Raw genomic sequence first — 24,479 nt, forward strand, 5'->3', positions numbered from 1 at the left:
TCCACAGGGGGCTAAACAAACAGGGGACAAACAAGGACAGACAAACGGATTAAGTCGATTACATCGACCCCAGTGCGTAACTGGTACTTATTTAATCGACCCCGAAAGGATGAAAGGCAAAGTCAACCTTGGCGGAGTTTGAACTCAGAACGTAATGGCAGACAAAATACTGCTAAGCATTTCGCCTGGCGTACTAATGTATGTATGTATGTATGTATATATATATATATATATATATATATATACATACACACATACACACACACACACACACACACACACACATACATGCACACACATGCACGTACACACACACATACACACAAAGTATAGGGGTTTAGTTCACATGTGATCTAAATGATTAGGTGCTCTAGGTAAGTGCTGTAACGGATTACTAGATCCCCAAGGTTATAGCCGAGACGGTAGTTAGGCAGCCATTGCAGATTTCTGATGCAGCGGATATATAATTGTTAAACAGGATGTCAAACATTAAGGCAAGGCAAACATCTCAAGTCGTATACCACTATGTTTATAGAAGAGCAATTTGGCAGAATCTTTACCAGAGAAAATGTTTTATGTTCTGAGTTCAAATGTCTCTGAAATCAACTTTGCCTTTCATCCTTTTGGTTTTGATAAAATAAATACCAGTTGAGTACTGGGGTCAATGTAATTGACTAACCCCACTCCACAAGATTTCAGGCCTTGTGCCTATAGTAGAAAGGCATACATACATAGAGAGGGGGGGAGTTTGATTAGTTTAGGCAAGGAGATGAGTGAAGGGGGTAGTGGAGAGAGTAAGAGAGTAAGGACTTTTGAAGGAGAGTATGGAAAGGACAGGGGAGGGGTTAGTGTCAGGGATTAGTAAGAAAGAGAAGGATAAAGTAGAAGGAATGTTGGGGTTGGTTGTAGAAGGGGGGGGGGCAGTGTTATCCTACTTTATGAAGATGAACATAGCTGGAAGGTGTGAGGGATAAATATTAAAGAAAGAAAGAGATGAGTGGGAAGAACACCTGATGAAGGTGTCGGGAGTGGGGTGGGGCATTGAAAGAAACAGGGGGGTCATGGGGATGTTGAGAGGGGTGGTGGAGAAGCTGGGAGGAGAGAACAGTGAAAGGGAGGGTTAATTGTGTGTGTGTGTAGGGGGAGAGTGTTCAAGCTGACGGATGAAATAAAAGTGATTAGAGAAAGAGGCTGGAGTGTAAGGGATGTGGCTGTGTGGTCAAGAAGCTTGTTTGTGTGTGTGTGAGTGTATGTATGTATATATATATATATATATAAACACACATACACACACACAAACACCTATATATAAAGATAAATTTCCAAATTTTCGTTGGCATAGATATAGAATCCAACTGGGTGCCATAGTCGCATTTACCAGTTATTAATGCTGGCTAACCTCAGTGAGTGCATTAAAATCTCTATTTAGTTTGATCTACTAACCTCAATCTTCACATTGGTAAATCCGTATGCCTCTATAGAGACTGCATGTGAACCATTCTAGGCTGTAGTCTGTTTTGGCATGGTTTCTATGGCTGGATGCCCTTCCTAATACTAACTACATTACAAAGTGTACTGGGTGTCTTTTACATATCATATATATGTGAGCATGTATGTGTTTGTGTGTGTGTGTATCCTTGTCTAGACATCATGCAATGGTTGTAAGTGAGCATTATTGTCAAATACGTGAAGTTGTTCATTTCTAGTCTTGTGTGAAAAACATGTCTAGCTATTGAAAAATATTTCCTAGCTTTGAAACAAGTGTCAGTTAATAATAGAAAGGGCATTTGGCCTTAAAAAAACCTGTCTCAATAAATTCCATTTGGCCCATGTGAGAATAGAAAGAGAATTTTAAATGTTGATGGTATATACACACACATATAGAAAGATGTCACATGCTTGGGCTGTACATACACACACATACAACTAAAGTGGAAATCCTACCAAACCTGCTTGGTTAGGAGGGTAGTTTTTGTCGGGCATTCTGCAGATGAAAAACAAGACCTGTCAAAGGATGGTTGAACTCTGTGGGGTCAACAGCCATCGAGTAGCTGGGAGTGAGAACCACCACATCTTTATTTAGACCTCTCACCAGGAGAAGGAAATTCTGAAATATCAGCTGCTTCGCTTCAACATTGGAAGATCTTGCTTTTGTTTCTGGACTGTTTAGCTTTTGTGTTGTTGAGCAAAATGTTATTGACTTGAAAGTTTAGCATAGGCATTGTTCACAGCCATTGTCGTTCACGTCTTGGAATAATTTATCAATGATAGTTATACTGATCTACAAGTTGACAATTGCCATCATCATCATCATCATCATCATTATCATTTGACGTCCGCTTTCCATGCTAGCATGGGTTGGACAATTTGACTGGGGACTGGCGAACCGGATGGCTACACCAGACTCCAATCTGATCTGGCAGAGTTTCTACAGCTGGATGCCCTTCCTAATGCCAACCACTCCGAGAGTGTAGTGGGTGCTTTTTACGTGCCACCTGCACAGGAGTCAGTCCAATGTTTTGTTCACATGCCACCAGCACAAGTGCCAGTAAGGCGAAACTGGAAATGACCACGCTCAAATGGTGCTTTTTATGTGCCACCAGCACACACACACACACATATATATATATATATGTATATGTATATATGTATGTATATATGTATGAAGTTGTGTACACACACACATACAATTAATGCATGCAATGAGATAAATGGTAAGTTGGATGAATGGATGAGAGAAGCTGTTGTTTTTGATTTATCACTCATTTATTGATTTGTCAATCATCTGACAGGAGCATCCAATGAAGAATGAGTCAAAGACAGAAAGTTCCTTTTCTGCAGTGGTTTTATTGGACAGGTTCTGTAGTTATGTGTGTTCATAGTGAAAGGAAACTATTTCTGTGGAAGTGGTAAATGTGTAAATGCTGAAGTTATATGCAAATAGCAAAGAGAGTGATGATGTGAGAAAAAGCAGGATGAGTGGGTGAAAGGAACATGACAGTGAAGATAGACGCAGAGTGATTGAGGTGAGTGATGATAGTGGAGTGATAGTAATAGTAATAGGGTGGTCAATGGTAAGAGGTGTTAGATGTGAATAATGAATGGTCCAAGGTTACAAAAATGGTGTTACAAAACGGTGATGGTAGAATCTGTTGGCTACAAACAAGATTGTATATGCAATCTTTTATACATTGGCATCATGGTGAGTAAGACAAGTAGAGTGATAAGGATGATGGGTGGTGAATGAATAGGGGTAGATTTTATATGTTACAGTGAGTAGAGGAGAGGGTGAGAAAGATGAAAAGCTGCAGACATATTGAATACCACCTCAAATTACACAGACAATGTGGCGGGAGAGATGCACTGTCATCTTAAGTTATACACATACACTCATGCATATATACACATATACACACCAGTGGATATATTTGTAATTTATGGTGGGAAATTATGAAAAGATAGGTTGAAAATACACATGATGGTTTGTATTTCCTACAGCTGATTGCATAACAAAACAGGTTCTACTGCATGGCTGAGCAAAATACTGTGATATCAGCCTATTGAGAAAATATACATCAAAGTTGTACAGCCTGAATTCACAGCCATTGTTCCTTGTAACTGAAATACTGACATATTTAATGTTAAGAAAGTCTTTTAAATCATTGACCTTAAAGAAACTAATACAATATTCATGAATATCAATGGTATATTGAATCTTTTTCTTGCCTCATGCAAGCCGAAGTTGAACGACATTTATTCTGAAGCTAGATGTCCTTCCCTGTGCCAAAATGTTTTTAAAATACATGAATAAACCAATGAGAAGCCTTTACGTAGTCACTCAGACTGTTATCAAAAGCAGCCAATTTCCCTCAAATTACACTCTGCCATATTTAATAAAATAGCACACATGAAATAATGTAGTAACTGATTATTAAAAAAAGAAGATGGGACGACCATGGTTAGAACACCTTTAATCATAGATCTGCTTAATTATTTCTAACCTTGGGGATAAACATACATACACAGAAATATACACATAAAGAGAGGAAGAGGGAGGGAGGGAGGGAAAGAACAAGGGAAACATTAAAACAGCACCTAATAAGCAGCAGCCAAACAGCTGCACCAAAACATCTCATATCTACAAAATATGCAGCAGCTTGTCAGTGCTGGTGCCACGTAAAAGGCACCCAGTACACTCTGTAGAGTGGTTGGCATTAGGAAGGGCATCCAACCATAGAAACCATGCCAAAACAGACAATTGGGACCTGGTGCAGCTCTCCAGCTTGCTAGTTCGAGCTAAACTGTCCAACCCATGCCAGCAGGGAAAACAGACATTAAATGATGATGATGGTGGTGGTGGTGGTGATGACATACTTGTTTTATTTATGTTATTGCTCCATTTCAAATACACACTGCATACCAAAGTATTGTATTGTATACAAGGCTATAAAAGATGGCTATTCTTTTCTTTTTTAATTATTATATTAGTACACAGGTTTCAGTTCACCAATTCTGTAAAAGTACTGAGCTGTGCTCCCTAATTTCCATTTAACCCTTTCGTTACCAGATTTCTGTTCAAATGCACTGTTATTGTTTCAGTTAATTTTAAAAATTATCTAGAATTAGTAAAATACTTTTGTTATATACTAAGCTGGTGTTTGGGACCTAAATTAACTTGGAATTTTTATGGAAGGGTTCCATTTAGATCCCTTTAAAACAGTTTGTATTGGAGAAGCAAACGTGGGCTCAGGCAGGGTGGAACCAAGAGAGTTAAATACCAGCAGCTCCTGTTAGACAGCCCTACTTTTTGCACCTACTCCACACACACACACACACACATATATATTCTTTTATTCTTTTACTTGTTTCAGTCATTTGACTGCAGCCATGCTGGAGCACCGCCTTTAGTCGAACAAATCAACCTGAGGACTTATTCTTTATAAGTCTAGTACTTATTCTATCGGTCTCTTTTGCCGAACCGTTAGGTTACGGGGACGTAAACACACCAGCATCGGTTGTCAAGCAATGTTGGGTGTGGGGGACAAGCACATATATATACATATATACGATGGGCTTCTTTCAGTTTCCACCTACCAAATCTACTCACAAGGCTTTGGTTGGCCTGAGGCTATAGTAGAAGAAACTTGCCCAAGGTGCCACACAGTGGGACTGAACCCAGAACCACGTGGTTGGTAAGCAAGCTGTTCACCACACAGCCACTCCTTCGCCTATATATATATATATTTAATATTACATTTTTTCACTCATTTGGCTGTGGCCATTCTGGGTCACAACACTGAAGGATTTTAATTGAATAAATTGACTCTGGCACTTAGAGTTTAATTGCGTACAGGGAGTGAATGTGTGCTCTTTGCTGTCAAGTCTCACGAATGAACCTTATTTGAACCGAATAATGACTGGTGACGAGAAATGGGTTCTCTATAAAAATGTCAAGAGATGATGACAGACGGTAGGGAAAGGAGATACACCGGCACCCCAGGCTGAAGAAGGTCTTCACCCATGCAAGGTGTTGTTATCTGTTTGGTGGGATATGAAAGATTTAATCCACTTTCAACTTTTAAACTGAAACCAATTGATAAATTCTTCTAGTCGGCGTTAGAAGAAAAACAACCATCTTTGGTTTCAAGAGGAAAGGTGTTTTTCCATCAGGATAATGCTCAGCCACATACAGCGAGGATGACATTCCAAAGGCTGGAGCAGTTTGAATGGGAAACGATACTCCACCTACCATATTCGCCGGACGTTGCTCCGTCTGATTATCATTTATTCCGCAGTTTTCAAAATAATTTGAACGGAAAAAATATGAATTGTGTAGACGAGGTCAGAACAGTGCTGGAGGAGTATTTTTCGTCACGGGCAAGTGAATTTTAGAAGAGGGGCCTTGTAAGTCTACCAGATAGATGGAAGAGCATTGTATAAAAAAACTGCATTATTTATGGGAAGACCCAACACACACACACAACACCTCTTTCCCACATGCACCTCCCTCCCTCACCAGCGCTCTCTTAAGTATGCTTTCTCTTTTGCTCTCTTCGTCTCCATCTATTACCCCCCCCCTTCTCCATCATGAGTGCTCTCCCTTCACAACGCTTGTTTACTTGTATCCTTCCTAAGCATCTTCCCAAACTCGTTTGCACGCTTATTTCTGTTTAGCTGAATGCTTTCCTATGTCTGTTTTCTCCTGTTGATATACTTCATAACTCCCCAACGCTGCCGTGTATTGCTACACATTGATTTCTACTTCTTACACGCCTCACACATCTCCATTTTTAGACACAGTAACAATAAGCCCCCACATAAAAGCAGTCATGTTGTACATGTTCATCGACAAGCAGCTCTATCAATTATTCAACTACCCATCCACATATGTTTATACATACATTAACACGCATGAGAATACATTAATGTATTCGTGGGGGCATACCTGTATTCAGAATTATAAAAACTAAATTTTAATTGCAATATTTTATTTATCAACACAATGTTTTTTCAAAAGGTCAGATATGAAGGACATTATCGTTTATTACCTTATTGGTTGATCGATTTTAATAGAAAAAAAGTAACAAAAAAGACTTAAAATGAGCAACAAAAATAATTTCTACCTCGTTTTATAATTTTGGATGTTAGCAGTGTTGACGCAGTGTGACTGTTGCCAGTGGCTGTTGGCAAATATTCAATGAAAATTCAATGCTAACTCACAAGTGGGGGTGGGGAATTTTCCAGTTAACTGGAGAATTAAGCTATATTTTGTCGTTTATCTTGCTAGTTTAAAAATAGACAGCCACACCCAATTATATAAGCTTTTTCGCTGCCCAGCTATACAAGTAAATTTTGTTTTATATTGCACCACAAAGCAGAGGACAAATATGGAGCTGTTTTAATGAAGACACAGAAAAAGAGAGAAAAAAAATCGAATTGGAATGAAAGTCAGTGGAATTGAAGCGTTGTGAATGGGGTGTATTGTTGTCTTTTAGTCAGAGACATCAGGGGAATGACAGTAAGTTTTGGTGAGGGGGAGCATCATAGATTGCTGATATTAATGTAATTGATGACTAATTTGAATTTGTACAGGTTGGTGCTTCTTGACAGGTAGGGATTCCAGAGAGTTACTGGTGTAAGAAGGACAAATTGGAAAAATGTCTGGTGCAGAGTGGGACGAGGCATGAGGACATCTGGATGATGAGAGGGAAAGAGAAAGGTATATTAGGTGGGCTTGGGTGGAGATAACCAGCTTGTTAGGTCAGAGAATCAGAAGCTGTGACAGCAGAGGTGGGAGATAGTAAGGGTGGAAGATGGCAGGGCTCTTCTGTATGTCGGATAAAAATGAAACTTTACCAATCAAATAAATAACCTTTTAGATGCAGAGTCGTTAGTGTATGTAACAGCAACACCATTGCATGTATGTTAGCCACACCCTGTGTGTCACTAGCATAGTTATGGGGGTGGAAGCCCTTGACCCATCATGGACAGCATTTTTTGTGGGGTGACACTTTACACATATATTGAATTTTAAATGGGATAGAAACAGCAACATCATGGGCCACTTCAGGTGGCACAAATGCTAGTGACATCATTGATGTGTATTGCACTTGAGGTTCGTAGAGGTTCTACAATTAACTAGGTCTGAAGTAATTTCTTGGCTTTAGTCTTTGAGATGCAACTTTGGCAATGTCACTTAATACTTCGAAGGGAGACACCAAAAATCCTGGTCAGTTTTTAATGTCACTGTTGCAAGTTGTTGATAAACTTGTCCTCTTTGATGTACCTATTTATAACCAGGTGAACTGGGCAGGTGAAAGAGCTAGGAGACTATGATGAACAACCCAACATTAATTACAAGATACAAACTAGCAGGTGTCCACTACCAAACTGATTTGGCCCTCAGCTGATATTGTGTGTGTGCATTCAGTTTCTCAAATCACTCAACAGTGCTGATCTTTAGCTCCAAAAATTTCAAGATGGGTGCAAACATGGTTGCGTCATTAAGAAGCTCACTTCACAACTATATGGCTCGAGGTTTGATCTAATCATGTGTCACCTTCAGGTGTCCCCTAGCCGAGCCTCATGTTAACTAATACCTTAAGAGTGGAATTTGGTTGATAGAAACTGTATGGAAGCCATCATGTGTATAACTAGTAACACTAACTGGGCTTTACAGTTAAATAGATCAAAATAAAAAAAAGTTCCAAGTTGTTCTCATTTAATTGTTCTAAGCAGAACATCAACAATGGTTTGTGAACTTAAAAATCTAAATGGTTATTGATTTTCATTTAACTTGGGGAAAAGTGATTGCTTCTATAATCTATATAGACCATTCTTGGTCAATATTGTATATATGTTTACACTGACCAACAATAAATTTGGTGGGTGGGAGGTTCTTGTGTCAGAGTGAGAAATTTATTAAATTATTCAAATAGTAAAGTTACTTATATAAAATTATTGAAACTACAGAAAAAAAAAAAAAATTTGGAAACACTCGATATTTTGCATCTGTCCCAGTTTGCTATGATCCATGATCAATGATCTGTTCCGTGTCACTGAAATAGAATCTGAATCACAGAACAGTAACACTGATCTGTGCTATTGAAATGTGATCTGTGTTACTATTATTATTTTTTACATTTTAACATTATGCTTCACATTCCCAAACTCTGCGACTGATTTCTGTTGAGCAAACAGTGAACTGTTTTGTCTGTGTGTCTTGATATAATTGTGGTGGTTTTGTGCGATGGTTGTGGTAGTTGTGGTGATTGTGGTAGTTGTGGATGTTGTTTGGCTTCTTGTCATTCCTGATTCTGCAGAATTATGATCAAATGTCTTCAACAAGACCAATCCATTTTTAGATGTATGTCAGACTACATCTAAAATTTATGATTTGAAAGAAATTTGGGTGTTCTTTTTAACATGTTCACAAACCACGTAGATTCTTTTCTTTTGGATCTTGTAGAATGTACTATTAAAGATAAAAGCAAAACTGACAAACATCTCATCCATGTGTGTGCATGCATGCGTGTGTGTGTTTTGTGCATGTGCACGCATGCATGCATGTGTGTGTGTATGTGCATGCATGTGTCTCTGTGTGTGTGTGTGAGTGTGTGTGAAGGCATATGGCTTTGTAGTTAGGGCATTTAGCTCATGATTGTAAGGTCGTGAGTTCAATTCCCAGCAACGCGTTGTGTCTTTGAGCAAGACACTTTATTTCACGTTGCTCTGGCAAAAATGAGTATTACCTGTATTTCAAAGGGCCAGCCTTGTCACACTCTGTGTCACGCTGAATCTCCTCGAGAGCTACGTTAAGGGTACACATGTCTGTGGAGTGCTCAGTCATAGCCCAACTAATTAGGGAGTGAGTCAGTTTAGATGAGATCCAGTTTGGGTTCGTGCCAGGGAAAATCACTACTGATGCTATATTTCTGGTAAGACAGCTGCAGGAGAAATACCTAGCCAAAGATAAACCTCTGTACCTGGCTTTCGTTGATATGGAGAAAGCCTTTGACAGGGTCCCCTGGTCCCTTATCTGGTGGTCACTGAGGAAACTAGGGATAGATGAATGGTTAGGGAAAGCTGTGCGAGCCATGTGCAAGGATGCTGTCAGTAAGGTGAAGGTTAGCAACGAGTACAGTGAAGAATTCCGGGTAGAGGTAGGGGTCCACCAAGGTTCAGTCCTCAGTCCCCTCCTTATGAGTGGATTTGGCAGATGGAAATTGAAAGAAGTGCATCATATGTGTGGGTGGGGAGCATGTTTGTGTCTTTTTGTCTTGACATTGTGTCATAGTTATAAATGAGTGTCATTGTCATACAAGCAGTGTTGTTCATTTCCAGTGTTCTGTGAAAACATGTCTGGCCATGGAGGGCAGGGGGGAATATTACCATACTTGGAAACAAGTGGGGGTTGGCAACTGGAAGGGCATCCAGCTGTAGAAAACCCACCTCAGTACGCTCCATCCGACTCCTACAAACTTAGCAAAGTAAATGTGGAAAGAAACAAACTTTAACTGAACATTTCTCCCATCTCTGAAAACCTGTAAAGGCCAGGACATAGTGTTTCGCACCGTCCTGCTACACCAAAGCAATAAATAAAGACAAGCATAGCAAAATATCTGTTGTAATAGATTTACCCTGAAGCCCTTTGAGTTGGCAGCCCAATAACATGCTCATTTAGTCACTTCAGCTATAAGCAAACCATCTGGACACACATACCAGCTTAAAAATTGATACCCATTCACAATGTTTAGAATGAAACTAGATGTGACAAACTCACTGTCCACACACAGGTAGACACCATTGCTGTTTGGCTCCAGGTCAGTCATGATTCCAAAAGATTTATCTTCAAAGCTGTTACAATCATGATCATGTTACTTTTAGGAGGATCTTAGATTGCGTTGTATCATGTGTCTGTTTGAACTTTTTCAAGACAACACGGTATAATTTGAGTGATATTTGGGTGCTGTTTCTAACCAGGTGAGAAACTCTGTAAAAGCTCATTATTATTATTAGTTTGAGAAGGAAAGGTGGTGTGCCTAGTTTTTAGAGCAGAGGAAGAGATAACTATGATGGGGATGCAGAAAGGGTGATTATAAATGTTTCACTTGAATTTTAAGGGTATGGTGGTAAAGATTTGAGTAAATTGATGGTATGAATGGAGTGTTGTGACACATGAGTTTCAAGAGAGGAGAAGCAAGTGCAAGGAGGAGGTTTAGATGAAAATGTGTGTGTGTGTGTTACGTGGAAAAAGGAAAATTTCTGAATGGATAAAGTATTTGAGTATTTACCTTAATCTAGCAGCAGTTCAAATCTATTGCAAGCATTTTGTCGAATTTTCAGAACTGGATATTTTGTTCTACATTACCATTTCAAACTACCTATCTATTCTTAGTAGGTACTCTCAGGTCATCTTGAAAATGTTACCTGTGCCCTTCATTCTCAATCTTCTGAGACATGTTTGGTCATGGGGAAATATTACTTAACTTGGAAACAGGTGAAAGTTGACAGCAGGAAAGGCATCTGACTAGAATTTTTGCCTCAACAAATTCCGTCTGACCCATACAGACATGGTCTCAAAGCAACGAAAATATTTTGGCAAATTAAATTTAAATGTTGAAGTGAATCTAACAGTTTTTGTGTGTTTCTTAAATAGCTTATAAACACCTTCCACATTGCAATTATTAAATTTTATTATATAAATATATATCTTCAATTAATGTACATTTTCTATGCTGGCATAGGTAGGACAGTCTGATAGGAAGTGGCATGTCAGAAGCCTACCAAACTCTGCTGTCTGTTTTGGCATGATTTCTATGACTGGATGCCCTTTCTAATGTCAACCACTTTACAGAGTGGACTGGTAGTTTCTTACATGGCATCAGCATCACTGAGGCCACCACCAACTAACTTGCAGGACAAAAACCCTCAACTGGGGGGAGTAGTATTGAGGGACAGAAAGGTGTCTTGCTTACTCAGGGGCCATTTATCCAAGTTATAGAGGGTTGTATAGTTACAGGGTAGTGTATAATTACAGGATGGTGTATAATTGTATAAAATATATATTTTATATTTATTTCCGATATATATATATATATATATATAACAATATATAAGAAATAGTGAATAATATATCACTGATATTTCAGAAAGCTTGCTGAGCTGTAAAAACATTAAGTGAACACACTTGAAACAACATCAAATTAAAACTGCTATTTGTGCATTATACTAAATGTATATACACCAGTGGAAGGGATAATGCTGAGAGTTTTGTCTGAGAGGAAATCTCTTCATAGAAATATTGTTAAAAACAGTGGTGCAACTTACTTTTGACAAGAAAATTTATGTTATGATTACCAGAATTGGATTAAAAAGACATCTTTGAATAATGTTTTTTTGTTTTTGTTTTTTCTTTTCTGCATTTCAGTTTGTTATATTCCTCTGGTATCTTGTACCTGCACAGAAGAGATGGTGATCAGTGCCAATTCAAGTTGTGCAAGTATTCTCGATGATATGTTTGATGAGGAAAGAAAGGGTCCTGGATCTTACCCCATAGTCTGTGCGTGAGTATTGAGTTCCCCAATGTTTGTTAATAACACCTGCAGTTAACACCTGGAGACTTAAATTATATAATTTTTGGCCATTCCATTTTCACTCACAGAAAACTGCTGCAAAATATAACACATAAATTAATAATTAATGAAATTTAGATGATTCTCATGTCGATTCAGAAACAGCCTTCTAATTTTTTTTTTTATGGTTTCGTCAGAGAAAGAAAGGCAGGACTCATGAAGCTTTTGTGCTTATAAATTAGTCATTGGTGAAGTAACAATGATTGCTTTTAGAAATCCTAGAGACACTACATTTTTTTCTATATTGTTATTTCTCTCTGAGTTATTTGGTCATCATATATGCCATATTTTTTACTGGTTTTCTCATTGGACTGTAGCCAGGCTGGGGTATTGCTTTCAAGGCCATTGTCAGTTTTATTGGTCTTGTACTTACCATATACATTCAGCTATAAGTTGCACTTTTTTTCCTTGAAATTTTCACCTAAAGTTGGGGATGCAACTTATAAGCACGTCCAATAAAAAATATCTCTAGATATTTTCTAGGTACAAGCCCTGTCTGAAGTTCCAACACTTGGAATAACCTAAAAGGATAAAATTTTACATTATAAACAACAGTTTCTAAAATGCATGCATTTAATAGGATAACAGTTGTTGTTAGTCATCTTCAGCTTACTGAAAGCATGGTTACTCAACAACAATTATGTCGGCACGATTCCTAATTGAACTTTGCTCTCCAGCATCGTAAAAGTCGCTGCGAGTTATTGTGGGGTCAATGGTAAAATTCCCGATTTGAACCTTGTAAGTTGGGAGTGCATCTTATAGGTGAGGGCATTTTATAGCAAAGTATATATGGTAAGTAGTATTTATTTTACTAATCTTAAATGGATGAAAGACAAAAACCTAATATCATAAGATATTTTATCCAATATTCTACTGACTGTGTCATCCCCTGTCCAATGGGATTTCTTCATTTTTGCTTCTTTTTTTTTTTTTGCTTCATTTTACTTTTATTTTAATTATGCAGATTAGTAGAATATGAGTTTTGTTTTTTTCTCTTGAGCAAAATGTAAAATTTGTTAGACACAGTCATGGCTGTGCAGTTAAGAAGCTTGGTTTGGGGTTGAGTTCTACTGCACAGCACCTTGGGCAAGTCTCTCTTGCTATAGAGCCAGGCTGACCAATGTCTTGTTCAGTGAATTTGGTAGACAGAAACTGTGTAGAAGCTCATGTGTATGTGTCCACGTCTTTTGTTCCACAGCTAATGTTGGTTTGTTTACATATTTGTAACTTAGTGGCTCAGCAAAAGAGACTGTTAGAATAAGCACTAGATTTCAAGAAAAAGAAAAAGAACAAATTTGTTCAGCTACATCCTTCTATGCAGTGCTCCAGCATGATTGTAGTTTAGTGACTGAAATGAGTAAAAACAAGGAAAAAACTTTATAACCTTTTCTCTCATTCTGTTTTTACATTTAGTTTCTCTCTACTTATGTATTTAGTATTTAGTTATCAATCTCTTTGTCTAACAGTAAAATTTTATTATATTTTCAGATATTTCAACGACTATCTTAAATGTATGAATCTCCTCATAAGTGAATGTGACAAAAAGTATCTTTTTACCTACAAAAGCTTCAAGGAATTTTACACACGTCCTCCTTATAGATGCCGAATAACTCCTACATACACTGGTGGTAAGTTACTCTTGTTACAATAAAGCTTGTTAGATGGGACAAAACCACATTTATGTTTCATTTCTCTTTTAGATATTTTCAAATTTGTCATCTCAAGAATCATTATTGTCATTTAGCGTCTGTTGTCCATGCTGGCATGGGTTGGACAGTTTGACCAGGGCTGGCAAGCTGGAAGGCTGCACCAGGCTTCAGTCTGTTTTGGCATAGTTTCCATGTCTGAATGCCCTTCCTAATGCCAACCACTCTGAGAGTGTAATGGGTGCTTTTACATGTCACTGGCACAGGTGCCATTTGCGTGACACCAGTATCTGGCACGACTGCAGTTTTACTTGGTTTAATGGATCTTCTTCTCAAACACAACATAATGCCAAAGATCTTGGTCATTGCTTCTGTGAGGCCTAATACTAGTAGCATCCCTGTACATGGCTTGTACAGCTCTCACCAACTACTCGTCTATCCTTAGTTTCCACATTGACCACCAGATAAGGGATCGGGGGACCCTGTCAGAGGCTTTCTCCAAGTCAACAAAAGCCAAGTACAGAGGTTTATCTTTGGCTGTGTATTCCTCCTGCAGCTGCCTTATCAGAAATATAGCATCAGTGGCACAAAGCCAGATAGCTCACTGTTCCCAGGGCTCTGACAATTATTGGTACTACTGCTACCTTTTTCATCGACCACAACTGCTTAACTTCCCAAGCTAACCTGTTATATCTATCGACTTTTCTTTCTTCCTTATCGCATACTTTGTTGTCAGCTGGGCATGCTATATATATGATCCAGCATTGTTTGTTTATTATTATTATTATTATTATTATTATTGCAGTGAGCTGGCAGAATTGTTAGCACGTTGGATGAAATACTTAGCAGTATTTCGTCTGTCTTTATGTTCTGAGTTCAAATTCTGCCGAGGCTGACTTTGCCTTTGATCCTTTCGGAGTCAATAAATTAAGTACCAGTGAAAACACTGGGGTTGATGTAATCGACTAGTCCCCTCTTCCACTAAATTTCAGGCCTTGTGCCTTTAGTAGAAAGGGTTATTATTGTTATTATTATTAGGGTGGTGGTCATCTGGCAGAACTGTTAGTATGCTGGACAAAAGGCTTAGTGGCATTTTGTCCATTTCTGTGTTCTGGGTTCAAATTCTACCAGGGTTGATTTTGCCTTTCATCCTTTCAGGGTGAATAAAACAAGTACCAGTTGAGTACTGGGGGTTGATGTAATGAACTTAACCCCTCTCCCCCAAAACTGCTAGCCTCGTGTTTACAGTAGAAAAGATTATTGTTGTTATTGTTTTTAATGTTGTTTTACCCATCTTTTTATTTCATTATTTTTTTCTCTATTTTATTATTTATTTTTTTTTTTTTTTGCAGGATGTCAACATATAGCAGTGTCTGGATGGGTTCTTCTTTTCGGATTCGCCTACTTTTTACTACTACAAATTGCTTGAGATTAGTGCATAGATAACAATTTTCTACTAGTGTACACTACAATATTTGCGTGCCATCTTTTTAGCCGCTTGGCCAGGAGTACGGAGACTGTGTATTAAATGCTAAAGGAAAAAGGAAAAAAAAAAAAAAAAAAAAAAAAAAAAAAAAAAACGAACATCATAAAGAAGACAACTAGACGGAGCAAATTTTCCATTTTTGCTTAGTCAGCATAATTTTTTCATTTTTTTTTTTTTAAAACTTATTGTTATTTTTCTTACAGCACAGAGTAATGGCATTTATAAATTGTCCTTCTAGTTATCAACATTAAAATTTTACTCTTTAATAACAATATTGGAAATAAAAGTATTTGAAGAAAATGGAAAACCTAAAACTTAATTTGAAACTTTAAACTCTTATGCCTCAATTTAACTAATATATTCAAAATCCAAGCTATAATAAGCCTTATTCTGAGCCTTAAGTCTAATTGCCATTAAGATTTTCTTAACTTCTGTTAAGATTCTGTTTTAAATTTTAGAACCTTAATAAAGATGTAAGAATAATAATTGATATAAAGCTAAACACTTTACTCTACATTCTCTCAAAGTTTTATGTCAGTTAATCTATTAAATGTTTTCTCCTTCCATCTACCTGTCTGTCTATCTTTCTCCATTTTTGCCATTTTCTCTTAGAAAGGATTTAGATATATAACCAGAAATATTTTAGCAAAGAAACAGGCTCACAATATGCAATTTCTACATCTACAAACTAACATCTGTTTATACATTTTTTCTTGCTTTTTCTCTTTGCACATCTCACATGGTATTTTAGCATGGTAAATCTGATATTATAGATATTTGGCATGTCAGCTTCTTTTGGGGAGAGGAGTTGCCAGTACATAGCAAAATGCCTATTGTATCTGTGAAACACACAAATTATAATTAGAGGAAATAAATACATTGATAAAATCTGTACATAATGAGAATTCCAAGTCTTATTGCAGAAGGAGTCATATACTATGAAATTAAAATCACTGTTTAAATTCAATATTAAATTCTTAAGTAAAAAAGGAAACATTCTAAATGATGGTAAGGTCCACATTTTCCTTATCAAATGAAATAAACTTTTGTTATAACAAGTTTAAATAATTTTCAAAAGAATGAAATATTAGGATGAAGGATTTTTTTCTTTATTTATACATTAAAATCTTGCTAGGGTCAATTTTGACTTTTTTAATCCTTCTGTAGTTGATAAAGTGCTAGTCAAGAACTGGAGTAGATCTACTCAACCATATGTTTCCTCTAAAGTCCTGTGTTTATGTTAGCAACTAATTATAAATTTTCTCTATGAATTTTAGTAAAATATTATATGACTCTATCTGTAAATGATTAAAGTAAGTGGATTTTAACAAGTAAATGTTTATAAAAACAATCTACTCTGGTAGACGTATCTCTGTTTCAGTAAAAAATGATTAAGGCAAGGGAAGTAATGTGCCTTGCCTAAGAGTACAGCTTAACGTTTATTAGTTGACTTTGAATTCTTGACCCTGCATCAGTAACCAGGTTTGATAATCAATTTAGTCTTTAAATATAAAATAAATATTTTGTATTTAAAACAGCAATATAATGACTTGTGGCCATTTAATTAATTCATTATACATTGATGTATTGGAACTTGAAAGATTATCTGCTTCGGTGATCTCCCAGTTTGTAGTTTATCTACCTTTATCATTGAGCTACTGTTGATAGCAATAAAAATTAAAGTGCATCTGATCTCAAAAGATTCATTAGAAAAAAATTAGGAACAGAATAAATTCCATAACCACCATTAAAATTAAAAACAACTGTAATTAGGTGGTGCAACTCTGTTAGACATCATTTGAGTCACTCAGTGACTGCAACTTATACAAATCTAGAATGATATTTCATCACTGACTAATATTATGATACTGTGTAATGTTATAAAAAATAATCTCTGACATGTTGTAAACTGATATGTTATTAATTACTGCAATAGGCTGAATTAAACCTCTTGGATTATTAATAATCTTAAAATGAAACATAAACCCTATCAACATCTAATCTAAATAGTGATCTTCTTCACTTTTGGTAAAAAATAGTATTTCAGATATTACACTTATTTCTAAATAAAATTATTTAAAAATCGAAATCTTTTCTCAACTTTTCAATAGATATTTAGAAGATTAAGCAGGACTGAAGTTTACATGGTTACGTTGCTGTATTTTAACACCAATAACTGCCTTCAAAATAAAATTCTATTTCTTCTCTTCCCAAATCTTAGTTTACTATTTCAGTAACAATTGACTAAAACTGAAGAATATATTCTCTAATTGTATGAAAATTATTCTAATTGCCAATTATTTTCCCTCAACTGGAACCTCAGTTCAAACTAAATGCAAAGTAAGTCTTGGAGAAATATTACAAGTTAACATAATATGTTATGTGTGTTACCAATAATATTGCAGTACCTTGCCCTATATATATCAACCAATGTTTTATTACCCTGCTATAATATCAATCTCACTCACTAGTGACCTGCATGTTCACTGGTGACAGGCACATTCTCTTTTAGCCTTATGAAAATCCTACAAGCAATTCATTAGATTTATTACTCAAATCATTACATCAGTGTCCTTTTACAGTTGTGATATTTTACCTTAGTAGTTGGTCACTTCTAGACCAACTATTTTTTTTCTTTTTTTAAAATTTTTGTAAATGAAAATTCTCAGGACTCATTTGAAATTTCACAGGTGCAGGAAAGTGACCGTGGTTAAGTTAAAGTTAGGTAAAACTAACTGTCAAAGTAGTTATCAATTCATCCCCAAATAACTTAATCAATAAATCCTGTTTTGTAAGAGAGAGCTCAACAAATTGGTTGTTGTTCTTCTTATTTGAATTCTGTGATCACTTTTTGGAAGAGCAATACGAATATTGTCAACTGTTGGAAAATATTTCCAAAACAACCTAATGCAATAACCTGATTTTAGTTCAGAAGGAATATTTTATGAACCTATGAAAGAACAAAGAACAAGAAATGTTATGACTTTGCCTGTATGATATTGACTATAAGTTATTTCTATCAAATAGATGTTAACAAGTAAATCTTTGTAAAAGCAAACAGTTTTCTTTGGTTGGAGCGTATCAATATTTCTGTAAAGATAATTAAGGCAAGATCATATATCATTACATATGATATTTTAATTAAAATAAATGAAAGAATAAAAATATAATCTAACTGAAATATAGTTAATTTATTATTCTTCGTAATGCAAGATTTTAACCCAGTTTTCTGCTGTGGTATCTTTCAACGTTTTGGTTATAATTTTTTTTAAAGTGAAAGAAATCTGTTATGAAGCTAAGAACAAAAAAAAAAAAAAAATCTAGAAATCTTTAAAAAGCTGCTGGCACAAGAATGGGAAGTCATTACTTTAGTATTAGTTAATTTTAAGAACATTTAACCTCTAGCAATATTTTTTCTTTCTTTTTCTTTTAAATTAAATAATAATTTCTAATTGAACTTTCTGAAAAAAATGGCCTCATCCTATAAAATGCAATTATTGCTTGCTTTTGGTGTTATATTTGTTGTTGCAGTACAGTTTGTACATGAAAGTGTGTGTATGTGTATGTATGTGTGTGTGGGCATGCATTTTTAAATATTTTCTTGATAGATGTTATGAAAAATGCATGACAGATTTGTGAAGCAGAATTTTATACCAACTTCTTATATGGACATGTGTATACAAGTTGTAAGTTATTGTTTGGGGGAATGAAAGCAAAAAGTTAATCTAGAAGCTAGTCTGATCACAGAAATCTCTCTTCTAAGTAAGTATATCATTACCTGATGAAATTTCTAATGCACCAAGTTGAACAACACGTTTCTCTACTCACCTCGCTCAAGACTTTGAGATATTGACTTCCTAGTCTCTGGCTTGACCTTCACACACTGCCATTTGTATGAACCAGTGACTCAACTGAGTTATCCATAACATCTGCTTTGGTAACAGCAATGATATGTTCAATATTTAGACATATCTGACTTTGCTTGCTCACAACTAATGTTTGTTTAAATAGCTTAAACCTTCTCACTAGAAATCTAATGTGCCACATGGGGGAACAATGAAATACAATATTTCAAATATTTTACTTCCTTCTCTTTCGCTCTCCCCTATTATTCTAAACAATTCCTTTATTTCTGTTTATCATCTTTATATACAGATTGCCTTTTTATAACCAATTATTATTATTTTTATTATTATTAATTAATAATAATGTATGAAACTAAACAAGGGTTATGAAATAAGAGTTACATTAACCTAATGGAAAACCCTCATATTGTGGCAGATTAATGTAGCAAACCGTCCTAATTCATACCTTTTTTGTTATAATCGTTGGTCTAAGAAACTAATTTTGGTGGTTTCAGTACAAATGGTTAGCATTTTGTACAGTGCTTAGAGGAAACTGTTTAATTATCTTTGTTCATCCAGTAATTAATATCGTTAACAGCAGATATCTTCAACGGTAGATGTTTCTTGTAAGGAAAAGATCAAGATCGACAACTTAATGTCTAGGCTGAATCATCTGTCCTTATCTTTACCATCAAGTACAACATCTTTTTGCATATTTTCAAAATAATGTCACATTCATGAGATTGGATGTCTATGACAATTCATATCTATTAATATAAAGATCTGACAGTAAACTACTGTCAGATTGGGTGAGGGCTTAGTTTTCCTCACAACTAAAGGTTGTGCAAGTTTGTCAACGAATATAAGAATATAGTTACACTTGTAAAATGTTTTAACAACAAAAATACTGCTGTGTGTTGTTTACTTGATTGAACTAAGAACTGTATGTACTCTTAAAGAATGAATAGTGATTGAATGACTACCAAAAAAAACCCTTTGTGATTAGAACTTAGACACTGAAGTCACCATTTTTTTCTTTTTAAACTTTTGTTCTGTTATCTACAGAAGTCCATGGTTGTAGTAGAGTACAATATCAAAACTGAAAGTAAGTTGTTTATTGCATTTTTTTGTTTGTTTTTGATCTTACCATTGTTTTGTTTTGTCAGGGAAATGTATGAAAGCAGAAACAAAGCTAGAAGCTGTTGAATATACAATAGTTGAGAGTATATCAATGAATTGTCTATGTCCATACCAGTGATTGTTAAGTCAATGCAATTCCAGTCAATAGAAAACGTTAACAATTTGCTCTTTTGGAAGCACTTTATACAAAGTACTTTTTCCCCCCTCTTTATCATAATATTCTTCCACATGTGTTGATGGTGAAATAACAACAATCAATCAATAATGCTAGTTTTTTTGTTGTTGTTTTTTTTTTTAAATTTTTCTCATGTACTTTCACAGTTTTATTTACAAATAAATTTTGAAAATTAATTTCCCTTTTGTTATTTCTATAATGAATAATTAATATTATTCTAATTTGTTCTTGCAAGATGTTCTTCAAAGTATGCAGTAAGGTTAATAAAGTTAAAATATTTCAAATTATTTTGTCATCATACCTAAAATGATTAAATTGTCGAACAATAAACATTTAACAATTTTTATGTGCACATGATAATTTTTCCATTATAGTGTGTGTGTGTGTGTGTGTGTGAAAGAGAGAAATTGCTAATCTTCATACTTAAGCTGCAGACATGTCTTTCATGGAAGACTGGGAACAAGCAACATGATTTGTATGATGATAAAATTCATTTAAAATCATCTCATGATGTGATTTTATATGGGATTTTGTGAACAGTAACACCATTGGTTGCAGGTTTCTAGTGGACGTATCTCTGAGTTACTGCATTTCTCTTGATAAATTCAAAGTAATGTTTGTAACTCAGGGCAAAAAGACTCTGTAGTGTTGAAGAGAAACGTCCCAATTCAGGCGGTGGAATGCATTGATGTGCATGAATGGCAAGTAGTTGTGATAAAGAAGTTACCAACGGTTGTGATAAATGCAGAATCAGCTTTGATTTGATAGTTTGGGTTTAGAGGAGGTGTCTGTGTGTCTGTTAAAGATGCATGCAGGTTATGAAAGTAGCTTTCTTTGTGAGTTGAGGGTGGAAAAAATTATTTCTGAACTGATGGTACCAGCTTGTGGGAGAGGTAAGAAGGATTAAAAGAATGGAAATCACCAAGGATGATGACTTGTGAGAAAGATGTCCTTGAAGCAGCAAAGGATATGGTGAAAAAGTTGTCGGTTTGAGAAGTTTGGAGAATGGTAAAAGAAACATATGTTTGAAGGAGTTGAAGAGGGAAAATGAATCGGAGTAACTGGAAGATTTTGTTAAAAGAGGAGAATGGTAGAGAGGAAGAAATTGATACATGTACAAGGATCAGTTTTTGGAGAGAAGTTTAAATAAAGAGCGTAACCTGGAAGACAAAGAATGAGCTATAGAAAAGGGATTGAAAGAAGATTGATGTCTCAGACAGAAATAGGATGTGTGGTTTGTATGTAAGAAGTGAGCTGCTGTTAGGGGTCTAAATTAGAGTTTATGTTTATAAATGTTAGAGAGGTGGGAAATTATCTGGCAGGTTTAGCTTTAGTTTTTGGCATTTAGGGAAGTGTAGAGGGTCTCAGCTCATCACCTTCTATGGAGAGCCTGGTTCTGATGCTTACAACAAATATATCTTTGCTAAAGATATCCATGGGCTTATTTGTGTGATGTTACATTAAGAATTATAATGTGACCGTAGTCATGGCTGATGGCTGTGCCATCTGACTGGCACCTGTGCTGGTGGCACGTAAAAAGCACCATTCTAGTGTTGGGTTTCATGGAGACAGTGACAGGTGACCAAGACCTTTGGCAATATGCCATGCTTGTGTTGACCTATCAAGCCAAGTGAGACCATAGTCATAGCCGATGTCAGTGTCAGGTCAATGGCACAGAAAATGCACTCACTACACTCTCAGAGTATTTGGCGTTAGGAAGGGCATCCACCTGTAGAAACGTTGCCAAATCAGATTGGAACCTGGTGCAGTCCCCTTCCCCCCGGCTTACCAGTTTTCAGTGAAACTGTCCAATCCATGCCAGCATGGAAAGCGGATGTTAAATGATGATATCATTCGAGGATAACTGGCAAGACTCTCTCTACTCTATAAAATAGAGATACACTGGATAGAAGATGGCCTAGAGTCAAACAACATGTATACACACCTACGCATGTATTGCGGCTGCCAATACATGGACCTGTTGCTTTACTACAGGGTGATTCAAAAGTCGCCATACATAGGAACAATTTATCTTTTTATAAGAAACAGTTTATAAGAACAGTTTCTTTTCTGTTATTTAACAAGCTCTATGTGGTTACCATTGATTGAATACACATTGCAATACGTTTACCCCACTCATTGTGAACTCGTAATAGCACATCTGGTGATATGTGTGCAAAGGCGTTGGTGATGCGTTCCTTCAAATGATTTATGTCTTTTATCTTTCCGTGATAAACCATGCCTTTCAAATGCCCCCAAAGATAGAAATCAAGAGGGGTCAGATCAGGGGATCCAGGGGATCTTATAAACTGTTTCTTATTAAAAAAATACATTTTTCCTACGTATGGAGACTTTTGAATCCCCCTGTATTATATGATTCTTATTTCCTATGAAAATTGATTAATATTTATGATATGTTTTCACAGAAATTCTTTCTGGAAGAGAATTTATTGCACACTAATCAAATATATATCAACTTTATATGTTAATGCTTTTTAATCCTGTTAAAGCATTTCTAAATTTTAATTAATGAGAAATGGAAGTCATTAAATTAATTTCTGTTAATGAGTCCAAAGAAGACAGTAGCAATGAGCTTTTCACACTCTTCCAGACTGGTTCTATTGATCTGGTTGATGCCCAGCCTAAATATCTGCAGATCAATGTCAGTAGGAAAATGTGGCTGGAGAGGGAAGCAGAAATCTTACTTGAAATTCTTGCAGCAGTGAGCTTTGCTAAAACCACTGCAGAAGTAAGTCATGACATTCAGCCAATCAACACACCAATTATTTGATAAAATATGTTAAGAACAACTCTTTCACATACTTATTGCACAAATGTATATTAAAATTAAAATTTTAATCTTCATGTCATCATTTTCATTTGATAACCACTTTTCCATACTTGCATAGGGAAAGATTTTCCATCAGTGGATGCTCTGCCGGTTGCCAGCCCTCACTTCTTTTCAGGCAAGGAAATATTTCCCCATGGCCTGATATATTTTTCACGGAAGACTGGAAACAAGGAAACGTAATTTGGAGGATGATGATGATGATGATGTCCATTTAAAACCATCACATGATGTCTAGACAAGGGTACACACCAATACACACACACAATTACCTTCTTCCAGTTTCTTATTTCTTTATTGCCCACAAGGGGTTATACACAGAGGAGACAAACAAGGACAGACAAAGGGATTAAGTCGATTTCATCGACCCCCAGTGCGTAACTGGTATCTAATTTATCGACCCCGACGGGATGAATGGCAAAGTCGACCTCGGCGGAATTTGAACTCAGAACGTAGCGGCAGACGAAATACCGCTAAGCATTTCACCCGGTGTGCTAACGTTTCTGCCAGCTCGTCGCCTTTCCAGTTTCTTCCAGTTTCTGCCTACCAAATCCCCTCACAGTTGTGCATAAGTTTGTAGTGGTGAGATAAGTTTCATTAGTCATTGGGTTATATTTTATGTAAATATGCCTAGGTCAAGTCTTTAAGCCATTGGAAGATTTACATTCATCAAGACAATGTAAAGGAACTCTTGTTAATTTTAGGCAGCTGTTGCTTACAGCAGCAAGTTCTTCTTGACAGCCAGATAGTCAATCATTTCAGAGTTTGCTCACTTGCTGCATACACAATGCAGCATTGGTAACTGAACATAAAGCATAACCTTTCAAGTAGTTGTTACATGACTGACTGAGCTGTCTGCGATTTTAATCACTGACATTCCTTTATGGCAATCAGACAATACCAAGGCAAGAAGACAAACATACACACACTTACATAAATATACATACATACATGTATATATATTAGAAGGTTGTTTGTTAGGGACAATCAGAGAGTGACCATGGTGTCACATCTATAAAGTGCTTAGCTGTATGGGTGACTCATCAAACTGAAATGGCTGGAGGCACATAACCTCTCTCTCTCTCTCTCTCTCTCTAATGTCAATGTGAATACTCGTCAGAGTGTAAGTATCTTGAGAGAAAAGCTGAACATTAGAAGCATCAGTTGTGGTGTGCAAGAGAGACGATTGCGCTGGTATGGACATG

At 36.1% G+C, this 24,479-nt stretch overlaps 1 protein-coding gene across 1 annotated transcript in view; it reads left to right on the plus strand.

Moving 5' to 3' along the window:
- The window catches only part of LOC106872798 (uncharacterized), a 64,013-nt gene extending 43,411 nt beyond the window's left edge, over nt 1-20,602 (plus strand). Inside the window, exons 2-4 of the mRNA XM_052969789.1 lie at nt 11,930-12,065; nt 13,623-13,762; nt 15,133-20,602. Coding sequence (XP_052825749.1) covers nt 11,930-12,065; nt 13,623-13,762; nt 15,133-15,209 — 353 coding nt within the window. The 3' untranslated portion in view covers nt 15,210-20,602. The remainder of the gene's footprint in view (nt 1-11,929; nt 12,066-13,622; nt 13,763-15,132) is intronic.
- The last annotated feature ends 3,877 nt before the right edge of the window (nt 20,603-24,479 follow it).

The sequence above is a fragment of the Octopus bimaculoides genome, chromosome 7 (genome assembly GCF_001194135.2).
Source record: "Octopus bimaculoides isolate UCB-OBI-ISO-001 chromosome 7, ASM119413v2, whole genome shotgun sequence".
Classification (NCBI taxonomy): Eukaryota; Metazoa; Mollusca; class Cephalopoda; order Octopoda; family Octopodidae; genus Octopus; species Octopus bimaculoides.